General features: G+C 32.8%; 2 protein-coding genes across 3 annotated transcripts in view; one reads left to right on the top strand and one right to left on the bottom strand.

Moving 5' to 3' along the window:
* Window positions 1-4,278: 4,278 nt before the first annotated feature.
* mge (translocase of outer mitochondrial membrane 22 homolog mge) lies at window positions 4,279-9,210 on the bottom strand. Of its 2 annotated transcripts, XM_085944768.1 has the most exons (5): window positions 8,992-9,210; window positions 7,600-7,677; window positions 7,022-7,147; window positions 5,665-5,904; window positions 4,279-4,884 (listed from the first exon to the last, which is right to left on the bottom strand). In XM_085944768.1, exons 1-5 carry the CDS (start codon window positions 9,097-9,099, stop codon window positions 4,813-4,815), a joined length of 624 nt encoding a protein of 207 aa, XP_085800894.1. In that variant the 5' UTR covers window positions 9,100-9,210; the 3' UTR covers window positions 4,279-4,812. The 2 variants fall into 2 exon arrangements, with proteins under 2 accessions (XP_085800894.1, XP_085800895.1); XM_085944769.1 differs by lacking the exon at window positions 7,600-7,677.
* An 818-nt stretch (window positions 9,211-10,028) lies between these two features.
* Ip6k (Inositol hexakisphosphate kinase) overlaps window positions 10,029-14,307 on the top strand; it is a 158,191-nt gene continuing 153,912 nt past the window's right edge. Inside the window, exon 1 of the mRNA XM_085944765.1 lies at window positions 10,029-10,470. The gene's annotated coding sequence lies outside the window, so the exon portion shown is untranslated. The remainder of the gene's footprint in view (window positions 10,471-14,307) is intronic.

Raw genomic sequence — 14,307 nt, 5'->3', positions numbered from 1 at the left:
CGTTCTTATACCAGTCATCCGATTGCGATGAAACTTTGGTGAGTTGTCGTGCGCATGCCCACGAAGATTTCTGAATTAGAAAATCATCTTCTTCTTCTATTCGTATGCGTCCCTATACCATTCATCCGATTACGATGAAACTTTTGTCAGTTGTTGTGCACACACCTGCGAAGGTTTTTGAATTAGTACAATCATCTTTTTCTTCTTCTATTCGTATGCGTTCCTATACCATTCATCCGATTGCAATGAAACTTTGGTAAGTTGTCGTGCGCATGCCCACGAAGATTTCTGAATTAGAAAATCATCTTCTTCTATTCGTATGCGTTCCTATACCATTCATCCGATTGCGATGAAACTTTTGTCAGTTGTTGTGCGCACACCTGCGAAGGTTTCTAAATTAGTATTATATAAAATACATTGGAATTAAACAGAACCATTCAATTTGAACCGTTAATATGGGTTGTACAACCATATACATAACATATTCTTTACACTTAACTCCAAAATCATGTAAAATTGTGATAAAAATACTGTGTTGTTTGAAACATTAAACATAACACCTTCAATAGTTCTATCTGGCGAATTCATTAGATAACTCCTCGAGCTCCCATCTTATTTTGACGTTAGTGATAGCGCAGTGCACAAGTTCGACCTCATCTGAACTACCACAAGTTTGAACTTCGAGCGAATATGTGTACTTGCCAGACCCAGGATTCATACCTGGGACCGACGATGTTATAGGCCAACGCTTAAGCCGTGCGGCCATCGGATTATACACTTAACTTTTGCTTAACACAATCACTGCGTACCTTTTAATTAATTTTTAATTACCACATTTAAATAACATGCTAATTGCATTCTCAATATCTTCTATATAATGGCCTTTTAACGGGGACACGGCAGTCGTATCGTCCGCGTCGAACGAGTTAATGGACATTTGTTATATGGAATTTCACTATAACAGAAAGATTAAATGAATACAAGACATAATTTAGATTGAGTTAGGAACAATTTTTACATTATCACATGTGTACGTACCTATTTATGCGTGAAACATGATGCAAGCATTTTATCTCCAACATTGGAGTATATCACATAAACACGGTGACATAGTAACCATATATAATTTGAATATTTTGATTTGAATTCTCTTTTAAACACTAACAAACAAGAACATTAATAAACAAGAAGAAATATCACTATTTTTCATGGAATTAGTAATTGAGAAAGAAACTTTATTTACTGAATGCTGAAAACAGTTATGTGGAGTTTACAATATTGCATATTTAATTTTGAAGTTGATTTACTCAGGTAACCTTTGCACTTTTATTCCTAGAATCCTCGGCACTTTATGAAGTTAATTTACAGACTTCGATACGAAAATTAGGTAGTTGATGAGATAACGGTGAATTGAACGTACGTTTCGATATACGGAATTTATGATTTATTGACAGGAACAGAAATTCATGTTGCATGACAGTTGAGTATTAACTCATTTAGTGCTAACACCGAGACTGGCGCGTTTGCTTTAGTTGGCTATTAGATATAATTAACATATGTGATAATTAAATATTAATTAACAGGTCAGCAGTGATTGTGTTGTACAGCTCCTCAAAATTTATAGTTGTAGCCAAAATAAGTGAATATTTTCTAACATGTACTTAATATGTATGTTATATTCCTTTTGACTTCACAATAAAACAATATTTATCTGTCTTGCTGCAGTTTCAATTTTTTAACGAATCAAACTGATACATTGAAGGCAAAAAAAATAAACCACTACATAATATTTTTATCTGTCATTCTCAATAATAGTTTTTAGTTAAAGGATGTGATTTATGGTTCTGGTTTTAATTTTTATCATGGGGGTCTTTAAAATCAGACAGGCCTTCACGTCACTAAACCTGCCATTGATGGTGGAATACATAGCATTGTAAGTAGTGTATGCGAAGACAGCAGAAGTATAGATATGTATGTATGTAAAAGAGTGGTAATAATTGTAGTTATGCAGCCATAATATGAAGCAGAGGTTCACAAACATTTTTGTCAGACTATTTTGAAATCAAAAATATTTAGCGGGCCGCCCTTTTGAAAATATTGTTTTAAAAAAACAAGGCAAAAAAATACTTCATTGTGGTAATATACATTTTTAACTAAATACAGTACTTCCTCAGTAATCCGCCATCCCAAAAACCAGACAAGTATCCGATTAGTGAAAGCGGCGGATTATAGCGCATACATACAAAATAAGGTAAAAATTAAAACAGGTATTTCATAAAAATAGTTTTTTTTTTGAGAAATTTGTACTAGCAAATTACGGTTTTATTTATAATCAAAAATTTACTAAATTATACATATTTATAAACTAGGTTTATTAAGTAAATATTAAACAGTAAATCACTTGACAACCAGTTGTTCAGTGAGGCAGATATTCTTGAATGGCTTAGGATTCCTGGCTTTCCCTATGACCAAAAGCTTCAGTTTGTGTCCCGGTTGCATTGGAGCACGGCATAATTGTGATGCGGTCCTTGGGCACTTTCCTTCCTGGTACATTACTTTCTTTGCGATGAACGTACGTTTTACGAAGGAGAAGTTTCCAAAATAAACACATCTCATATACGTTGTATACTTGTACGCGGCGGACTACTGAATTTGACAATCGAATAATAGAGCTTGATTTTGTGCTTTAAACTAGTGAAAATAACGGCGGATTATAGTAGTTGTTGGATAATCGAGCGGCGGATTACTGAGAGTGTACTGTATACATTATTATTACTCTTTATTAATATACTAAAAAATAATATTTCATTTTTTCACCATGTGATTTATGTAATCTAGGCACAAATTTTGTGTTGTGAATACGCAAAATAGATGCAATATGGTTGTCTGTTAATTTTGATTTATTAATGCTCGTCATAGAAAATGTTTTTCACAAATATAGGTACTTCCAAATAAAGAAGCCATTTTGATGATATCTGGATATACCTCAAGTGAAAATCTAAGTAGAATTCAATTAAATTCTTATCACGTTAAGATGCTTTTGCTTCCACGTTCTCTTGCAAATCTATTAATTCAAACTGCATTTTTACGGGAACAGCGTCCGGGTTACATGAAAAGGGATTTTGAAAATATTAAAATTTATTTGATGTTTCTTAAAATCCAAGAAGCGCTTAGAAAATTCCTAAATTGCATACACAATTAATTATCAAAGTGTCTGACCATTCATTCTTGCCAGAGGATATTTAATTTTAAATGTAATCCTGATCAGTGCTATGGACGAGTTAACTCGCCAAAGCATGTATGTCGCGTCAGGCCACAGACAAGTTAACTCGCGGGTAAAGTTGGGTTTCGGGATTTTCCCGACGGGAATTCCCGAGATTTTCCATCCCGAATCTCGAGAATTGAAATTTTTAACATTTCGGGAAATCCCGGATCTCGAAAAATTTTTCTCAGGATTCGGGATTTCTTTATTATCAAATATTAATTGAAAAAACGATTTTCTATATGAAAAAAGTGGGCAGAAAACACAAAACTTTCAAGGACTGATAGGGGCATTTAACACAATTAAGCCAACATCGATTCAAAATGAGCGCAATTTTTGCAACATCAGGGAATTTTGTGTCTCAAAAGCGTACGCGATTGTCAGATGCAGCAATTGACAGTCTGTTTTTTGAAATTCTATTTTAATAAGTAATATTTTGAATATTTCTTCGGAAATCGTCTCTTTTTACACTGATTTTAGGATTTTTACAGGTTTTTTTAAATTTCCCGATTTCTCGGGAATTCTTTTCCGGAAATCCCGAATTTCGAGAATTCAAAATTTCATCATTTCGGGAAATCCCGAATCTCGAGATTGAGACTTTCTCACCCGGAAATCCCAACTCTACTCGCGGGTTCTTGTAAACATCATAACTTCTGAATGAACTGTTTGTGTATATTTTCTAAACAATATTTATCATTTTAGTGTGAAATATTCACGATAAACTCGAGAAACATGTTGATTTGGTAAATTTTCACAAATATTTAGCATTCTGTTCCTATTTCATATTTTTTAAGGGATTTATTTTATTCCAAAAATAGCTGGCCTACAAGTGTCCAAATAGTAAAAATTGGCCGGCAGTGATAAGATTAATATTCAATATAAAGAATAAAAAATGATACAGATTTAACATAAATCTTTGTAAACCACCCCTGATATAAAGTATGTCTTATTAATTAATGCACACTAAAACATGAAATGAAGGGGGGAAATTACAGGTAATTAATAAAATGAAAAACTTTACAACAAAAATTTTATTCGTCAACCAAAATACGCATGTAAGTATTATAATTAACAATTAATTTTCGAATGGATTTACTAAACACAATAATTAACTGTACCTATGTATATATAATAGTAATAAATTGGATGTCGTAATACAACTGAGCTAAATGAATGCCTATAGAGAAATGTTATAATATGCCAGAAATAGAGTACATTATGTAAATATTTTAATGTTTAAGATGCAGATACCTACCTAATTAAAAATTGCAATATAAATGCAGAATTGAAGATATTCATTATCTGTTTTGGTATGTTAGAATCACTAAATAACAATGACAAAGAAATATCCATTGGTAAAGAAGGCAATGTATGATATGACACGACATTATTACATGATGAGAAGATAGGAGTTGAACATATTTTTTTATCTACAGTGGATATCCAATAAAAGATTACCATAATAAAACAGACTAGAGACAAATTCTGAAAACGATATCAAATAATAAAATTTAATAACTTTGTAGAATTCCAGTACAAGGAATAGTATTTTATCGAGGGATGGGAGGTGGTAACGCGCCTCCTCCGGAGCCAACCATTGCCGCACTAGGTCCAAGAAGAAACTGAAACAAAATATTTCTTACCATTAGTCTCAACATTTTCATTCGGTAATGTTATCTTTGTGTTCCCGAAGAGAAGAGGCTTGATATTTAACCGCAACAAGCTGCATATACAGGGAATGGTCAAAGAGCCCTTATTCTTTAAAATGTCTATGAATAGAGGCAATGTCTGGTGCCAGCATAAAGTGTACGAGGTGTCTATTTTTGAAAACAACCTTCTTCCAAGGGCAGACAAACATCAAACGAGTATCGATACTTTTTTGATAAGGATTGTCATCAATCACCCTCTGCAGCTTTCAAAAATTTGCAGTCTATAACGGATGTGAAGACTTGACGCTCGCGCTCATTTATTGTCAATTGTATTGAAAGTCTACCAACTAGCGAGGGACTCGCGATGATATATTCACAAGTTTATTGGGCCACACGTACTGAGTATGGGTAGTTTCATCCGATACTTGAGTACACAAACTGGTGACAGTATTTCCAACTCACCTCTAATGACCAAAATGACAAACCCACTGTGGGGCTGGCCGATAATGGTGAGAAGCCATGGGTCCTCATAGATGGGAATAAAAATTTATTACACTCGATTGTTTTGACTAAATGCCAAAAGAATTTAATCAGATATTCAAGCATTGAATTACATATGCATTAAGATAATCTAAATCACAATATAATTGAATTTTAGTTAATTTGAATATTTTTTGTTAATGGTACAAATCTTAAACACACTTAACCGTTGTGAGAAGTTGAATGACATCGAAATAAACAATGATTGTTTACCTGCTTTTGTTGAGTTTTATTAAGTTCATCCATTTTGGCTCTTTCCACTTCAAACAAAACGGGGGCGAATAGAATTACTGATGTGCTGGCCATAATCCACGCGACGGTCCGTGAAAGTGTGTACAATGATTTGACACCGGACCATGTCGTAGAGACAGCAGTGTGCGTGGTATTAAGTACACATTCGGGAAGCATTTCGGTCAGTCCCCATAGTCTCTCTCCTATCGTTTCGTCGGGCTCCTAAAATAATGACAAATGATATTCAAATATTTTAAAATTAAACCCTTATTGAAATGAAAAATACACATGTAAATCATCAAAATCAAGGTGGTGAGCTACCAATGTAATCACTAATCATGCTGAAATTTCAGTTGTGTATTACTTGACGTGTTACAAAAAATATAAACACTAATATGATTTTTCCGAAGATAAAAAGCAATGAATCTTTTGTTTTAAAAAAAATCTCTTCAATTGGATTATGTAAAAGGCAAGCGCAACCCACAATATGACTGAAATACATTGTAAGATAAAAAAAAAGTTAACTAATCAATAACACCCATCATATTAAAAAAAAAATATATGGCATATCATCCATGAATTATTGTCAATGATTTACTTATGTGGTATGGTATCTTCCTGTGTTACATATTTACTCCATGGATTTGCATTATATAGACAAATTTTATGTTAAAACATCAATAGTTTTGTGTTTGACGAGTGATATTTTACAATACTTTATTAATACAACCGCTAGGGAACACGAATTAAAATTTTCACTGTTTAAAGCAAAGCTGGAAATGGAACTGGAACGAACCCTGAGAACTTCTTAATTATTTTTGTTTATTCATATTTCAATTTTCTAATATATTTATTCTATTGTGGTTGAATACCAAAAAAATTTGGAAGACATAAGCTCCACCTGGTAGGATGGATATCTTGAAAAAAAAGTATATTGGTATAACTATGCAGTTATGTATTTTTATTGAAGTATGTATGTCTTTTAACAATCTAGAACTGAGCCGCAGACCGCAGTTCTGATTTTTGATTTGATGGAACTGATTTCCATAATTTTTTTTACTAAACCTTTAAAAAAATTGAGGACTCTAATCGCATGCGTTTGCATCTTAGACGTTTCGTTCTACAACGGTGTTATCTTTATCATAATATGTATTGCAGGACACTGGAAACGCTATGAATAATCCATTTATACATTTCCGCACAGTGTCGCCTAACAGCTTGTCATCAAAGATATTAAATATAAATTTACCAGAATAGATCCTATCGATAAGGACTTGCATTTCTAATAAATTAGTGGCATTAGACAATATTAAGTCAAATAAATATAATAAGACATTACATCATCATACGATTCCGTCTTATCTGGATTTAATCTTTCAATAGTCCCCGTCCCTGACGGCATCGTGAAAGTAGGTGGTGTTTCAATTTCTTCTGGCTTTTTATCAACCATTGAAGAAATTTCTTTCTGCAACACAAGAATTTTACATAATTACATTGAAATGAATAAATTTATAAATTATTAAAAATTATATTTCAATCATTGCTTCCCTTAATAGGGATAAGACATAATGAAAAATTGACCCATAAAATCTAAAAAGTAGTATCATGATGATTATATGAGTTACAGCTGTGCAAACAGTAACAAAATTATTCTTTTGCAGTCTCCAGTGATTCTTTCAGCGATGATGTTTGAAATTTTTAAATTCTTCGGCTTAAATTAAAGATAATAATTGCAGTTGTCTTAATATTATGTTAATAGGTGGTGGATGAATATAATTTTTTTGAATGCGGAAACATTAACACAGCAGAAAACTACGTTCCGATACAAAGGGTGAATAGTGTATCTTCCACTGGGGTGGTGATGAATACATCGAGCGGTAGATAATCATAAAATATTTAATTAGAATTTTTTTATACTTGGGCTTCCGTTGTGTTTTGCTTCGGAGGATCGATTGATATGTCGGGGATAGAATCCGAGAAGTTCAATGAATATTTCTAAAAACATAAATTTTACTGAGAATTCATACAAACTATTTTATACACGAGCACCAACAAATTGTATGAACAAGAATATTTGGTAATTATGCCGCAGATGCCCGCATGAGCTTTTATATTTTTTTTTTTTTACGAAAACAGTTTATTCCATGTAGACAATAATATTAAATACCCTTTTCTGTCGGCGCAAATGCTTTTCGATCCAATAATTGTTATTTTAAATATGAAATTTTCATACATTTCGATGCATCATTATCACACACTAAGGTTGGGTTTGGTCTAAAAAAGTTATAAAAATTCATGCGGGCGAAATTTTTGTGATAATATTGATTATTTATGTTTTCTTCATTCATTTGTAATAACTGCTGTTGTAAGTTATAATAATTATGTTACTATACCATGTTACAATTAAATTCATAATATTACTTCTGGCATAATTACCCAGAATAATTAGACACGGCAATATTTTGTATGACAAAATGAAATCCTGAATGGTTTTCTTATAGACAATGAAAGAATTATTGTTAATCTGTCATCATTATGCTAGACATACTATGATGTCTTTTCATTGAGGAATGAAAAAGTTGTGTGCACATTTCTATCATTGTGAGACACGCAATTGCAACACTTGTAAGCGTTGTGTGGTTCTGACAACTAAAATGCTGGTAATAATACTACTTACATAATGTTAGTGTCACTGTCATCTACCCTCCAAAACGTGTTGCACTTTACACCATTGCAATGAGAAAAATGCAATGCACTCTAACCGGTGGCAGATAAACAATGCTAGTCTGATAAATTTACTTAAGAAATTTTAGCAATGACAAAAAATGGGTATGCGTTTAAGGCATTTCTGTTATAGAGACAGTAAGATTATTTACAATATAGGTACTCAGTACAATTTATTACAAGTCATTTAGGTAGGTACCTACGGATTTTATGCAATAGGTAGGGATGACATTTTGACAACCAAGTTTAGTATGTACATAATAATACATTAGTATATTATACAAATTCTATTATTTATATATTTTACCATCCCTATAGAATAAAGATAGATCAAAGCATATAATTCTTACATTTGCTAGCTAGAGACTACACCAAAGGTTGAAGAAAAGATATACGTCACTAGACACTGGTGGAAGTGAGGAGTTATCCAATAAAGTTGATTTTTAATGGTTCCAGACCCTTTTTCGAAAGAATATCAATTAAACGTCGTTACCAGGTGATTACCCTCAACCATTATTGAAACATACAATGAAAAAATCTTAGGCATGGTATTTTAATCACACTTTTAGGAATCAATGAACTCACTTCAAAATCGAGTACTAGATCCTCCGGCTTTCGTTCCGGAGTATCATCTTTACTATAAGGCGATGACTCCATGCCACTGTCTTGCTCAAAGTCATCCACAAAATCCATAAATGAATAGTGACTCTCGCCGTTTACAATTATTTTAACTTGTGAATTAATTATTAATAACCAAAAGTCAGACCCCTCGTGGATAATCTCAGATCTGTCTCGAACGAAGGCAGAGCCATAGACAATAGAAACTAGAAAGAAAGAAAGCAAAGAACGTTCATCGCGTACTTCAAATCTGTTCTACCAAAACCAAAAAAAAAAGACGGAAAAACGAACAAACCAGCGCAACTTCATACCAGGCTGTGATAATATTATCCCTTCTCATTCTTCTACACAAAAAATGTATTTATCCATCTCATTTTATAAAAATTAAATCCTTGCTCGCTTGACCCGCTAAAATTACAAAATTTACAATATTTTACATAGGTAATAAATTTTAATGATGTAAAATTTTTACATCATTAAAATTAAATGTATTTTATAATATTTCTGAATGAATATGAACATTTCTCAACGGAGTATTTTATTAAAGAGTCATCGAAGTAATTCAACATGGTTTTACGAAACTTAGATAGAAAAAAAAAGTGTTACATTTTACATATTATAGTGAAGAAACCGTTACATTTTTTTTACAGTGTTACGCCTGTACTTAGTTACTGTTTGTTTGATATTAACCTCTCTTTAATATTATTAGCTTAAGCTTGTATAAAAAATACGATAGGTATCTAGGTATTTCATTATTTTTAAAACATTTTATTCAAACAGTGTTTTGATTGCCATTTCTTGGAAAATTTTACGAGTAAAGATTAATGTGAGGCCACACAGAATGTTATTATCGATTTAAACCACATGTTTTTTTCAGTAATGATAATATTATTATTATTATACTTAATTTATAATATTATTATCTAAAAAGTTCTATAATTAATTGAAATTTTAATCGTTGGCAATACTTAAACCATTTCTTCCAAGTTTTTTTTACAGTCTGTTCTAAATGCCAGTCTGGGTTGCGCGTGTGTGTTCTGAGATCTTCAAATGTTATCAAAATTATTATTATCTAAATATGCAACCTTAGAATTAGCTGATGAACCCTGCAATTCACGAGTTGTGCTTGATATTGAAAATTGAAAAAAATTGTTTCCAAAAATACCAAATTATACTAGCAGAACATTCTCATGTCATTTTATAATAGATTTAATTCAGAATGAATTTCATTATTGATATTATGTGACATAAAACACGCCACGAATTGCTTATTATTTAATTTTTCTAACTGTGAAGCTGTCACGAGTGAAAAGAATATTTTTCAGTGTCTGGAAGTGGCCATTTCTTTGTGTGACGTTTAAGTTTTGTTGTGTTGGTATCTCCGTAGCAAAACAGCAGATCGATTTTGAAGTAGCGCATCTGCCGCTCACAGCTGAAACTTTTGAGGTAAGTGTCGTCATTTCACGACTTCGTTATTTGATGGCAACAGCTGATTGCTTCATTAAATTTACTTGCTATTTATTTAATCAAACATCGAGGATCACTCTTAGGTAGTCTTGTGTCATAAAACATATAATATTATTACAAAGATAAAATCAAACCTATCACTTTTTTTTTCAATGTTGGCTATTTGCAAGACAACATAACATAACCTTCATTCCTATCATTTTTCGTTTATTTGTTTTTGGAATGTCAGTTTGACGTTTTGGATCAGATGTCAAAAAGTGTGAAATACCTAAGTATATCCAAATACTATTGATATTATATTCACATAATAATATATTGAAGCATCAATTGTTTCATCACCTCAGCTCGGTTTCATTATTGACGTTTTGTTTTAACAAATGAATGAATGATTGATTACAATCTTCATGTTATAAATCAATGTCTATTTTCTTTGACTCGATTGATTCGTCAGAACATTAAAAAGGGGGCTTGAAACCGTTCAAATCAGTCATACCTACAATTATTAAACCAGAATTTTAAAAATATTCATATTTCTACAAATTGAGTAGGTATAAAAAAATGATACATAGCAGGAATTGATGATTTTTAGTTTTTTGTCATCATGGGGGGTCCAATAATCAGTCAGTGCCGTGGTTCTAAGTCCTTAAACCCGCCACTGATTGTAAGCACTAGTATCACTGTTAAATATTATTACAGTTAGTTGTCAATCTAGGATAGAAATTTGTTTTGGGATTGGCATGACAGACCGGTTTCCAGGTGAGTATTCTCAACCACTCTACGCACCCGACTGTCCTTGCGGATACTTAATAGTTGATGATTTAATTTAAAAATTGAAAATTTTTAAATATCTTATTTATTAATTATAGGAAGATTTGGTCTTTAGTTTTAATCTCATCGATACTCATTTTTAAAGAAAAGGAAATAATTAAATTTTGTAATAACTACGCTATCGGAGGCTTCAATCTCCATCATGAAATAATTTCTATTATATAAGTATGTGATTCAGATCGTTAGAAATATTACTAACATGTGTATAGATGGCGCCAGGAGTAATCAAAATTTTAGTTATGGCGTCCCTAAGGAAGCAAATTTATGTGTAAAAATTTCAATATAGGTATGATAAAATGCATCTAATTTTCTCACCAATCACTAATCGTACAATTATTGATGTTTCACAATTTTCCGTATATTTTTACACTGATTGAAAATTTAAAAAATTAAGTTATGATTCTTTAGTTCCGAAAACTTGATTCGTAGGAACGCCTATTTACTTTCCCGAATAATTAAAGGTAAACATAGGACATCGCTATCAAATGGCAAAGTGCGATAGGCGGTGTCCAGTTGTTGAAACTGCATTGAGCGTGCCAAGTAAGTGAAATAAGCCCCTCTCCAATTACACACCCTCGTCAGGCCGTATTCTGTAGGCTCTCTGTCTTTATGATGACTGATATCCGTGCCAGATTGTCGATGGCGACCATTGATGTACTCAATGATGGCGACACTTTCGCTAGATAATAGGCAACTGCCATTAGTTAAAACTTAATAAATTCCGAAAGTAACGTTTTGCAATTATTTACATAAAAAAAATCACTTGGTACCTACATACTTGACTGGATTTATGGACTGGAAAGCTTAATCATCTAGGTTACTTGGCCTGACACGAAATTGCACAACTCAGGGTTGGGTCAAGAGTGAACATGGATCTAGATTCTAGAACACCGCTTTGTAAAACTGGGCGTCCATTCCTCAAGGTGACACCTTTGCGATGAAATAATAATTATTCCTTTCATTTCTTTTACTTATACTTATAAATTATTTAAGAAAGTAAATTAGTATAATGGTGACGATTAAATTCACGTCTAGTCTGCAGAATTTAACATTGCTTTGGTTTTCATAATTAGGTTTAAGTTATCCTAATTTATTGTCTATGTCTATGAAAATGAGATCTGTATTATTGATACTCGAGTTCGTTATAAAAAAAAAAACGTGAAAAATTTTCGTGCTAATTTCTGAGTTTTATAACAGTGCCTTATTTACTGGTGAAGTATAAAGGTTAGTAAGTTAGCAAGGTATGTGGGTCACTTTGTTACACCGGTATCTATGTACCTGTCTATTACAGTATCTTCTAACTAAGTACCTTGCCTAGGCCAGGCCGTCACATACCTACATACATTTGGTCAGTGACGTCCCTGGACAAAATGCCGCCCCTAGGCAGCGTCAAAATGCCACCCCATTATACAGTATTTTTTTTATTATCCTTTCATGACTTCAATATCTAAGAAATACATTATTAACAAAATATATACCACAAAATTTAATTTAAATGTCATCTCTACTTCAATAGACAATATTGCGAGTCCACGGTTTCAGATACATTTAAAAATACATAATATAAATACAAATAAATAAAATATTTGGTTAAATTAATTAGGTACCTAAGTATGTACCTACTTATAATTCAAATATAATTCGCAAGTCTGCACGTGTCATTGCTGGTCATCAAGGAGTGATGTCCAAAGACAACGGAAGTAAAGTAGACATCGCGAACCCGACGAAAAAAATACAGCCCTGTTGAACCGTTTATGCTAATTAATATGTACATTTTGTTTCCAACCAGTGAGCTAATTTTAGTTATTACTAAGTTTAGGTACCTATTCCTATATATATTTATTGATTCTCCTCGATTTGCCGCCCTTCGAGTAACTGCCGCCCCCAAGCGACGCTCTATTTGCCTACCCCCACGGGACGTCACTGCATTTGGTTGGCTTATTTTATTTCCCACACCTTTGTACTCCCTACAATGCGAGATAAAATTTAGTTTCGTTGCGGAAAACAAAAGCTTATGCGTTTTTTCACACAGTGTACCTATAATATAATTTTTACTTACATGCTTATAGATTACAATACAATCTAGCACCTAACTTTCTAGCGTCGTGACGTGACGTATTATATTTAGACAGTATGTAGGTATACAGACAGTGCCGAATTTACTCTTGAAGGGGCCCTGGGCTAATACTTATTGACCCCCCCCAAAAACACAACATATTCCGGTTTAATAATTTAAATTGCAACGTGCGAATTAGTATTGATCTAATGACAATGGTTTCGTTGGTGCATGCCACTATTATAATATATTTTAATGCTAATTTTTATTACGGAGTAACGGAAATACAACGCGAACCTTCCTCAATAAGATAGGTGTTTGATTTCTCTGTGATTTGACACATTAAAGGGGCAGTCTGATATATTAATTGTGCGTTGAGAATATTGTTTTATGTTTTGCTGCAATTGATTTCAGTAATATTGTATTTTAATAAAATTGCCTCCCTAGTCCCTACCATCGTCGAGCTTGGCGCCGGAGGCATCTGCTTACTCCGTTTTTGACTCAAGGTGTTTTCAGTCTCCAGGGCGGGTCCCTACTAATTTGATGGTTCTGGACTGCCCCTTTTAGCCATATGCAGGGAACTCTGTTCTGTGGCCCTGTGGTAAATCCGGCCTTGATTCATATACACAAAATAATTCAATAATTAAAAATTTCTTACTAAGTACTTACTTAATACCTACTACCAAAAATGCATATTTACGAATGAATTCACAATGTTTGCTTAAACGTTGTTAACTGCAAATTGGATGGATTGCCATCATATAACTACAATTGATTAATAATCCGTCATTTTAGACTTTTAAAGGATCACTTTGCAATGGCTGCACAGTTCCCATGCCGTCCATGGAATCATCCCAACACAAGCCACACAACGTCTCAGAGGCATCAAGTCTCCACACAACGAAGAAAGATGGCGAAGATCAGATTCTTAT

The sequence above is a fragment of the Rhyacophila brunnea genome, unplaced genomic scaffold, assembly GCF_057557595.1.
Source record: "Rhyacophila brunnea isolate RB1 unplaced genomic scaffold, BYU_Rbru_1.0 scaffold_17, whole genome shotgun sequence".
NCBI classification, from domain to species: Eukaryota; Metazoa; Arthropoda; class Insecta; order Trichoptera; family Rhyacophilidae; genus Rhyacophila; species Rhyacophila brunnea.
Note: the sequence above shows the minus strand (reverse complement) of the source record. Positions and strands in the feature narration are given on the sequence as shown.

Excerpts from the sequence above, each read along its gene's own strand:
- mge (XM_085944768.1), bottom strand. The coding sequence starts at position 9,099 with ATGGATTTTGTGGATGACTTTGAGCAAGACAGTGGCATGGAGTCATCG. Across the intron at positions 7,678-8,991 it reads ATCTAGTACTCGATTTTGAA|AAATATTCATTGAACTTCTC; the intron begins GTGAGTTCATTG and ends TTATGTTTTTAG. Across the intron at positions 7,148-7,599 it reads AAAACACAACGGAAGCCCAA|AAAGAAATTTCTTCAATGGT; the intron begins GTATAAAAAAAT and ends CTTGTGTTGCAG.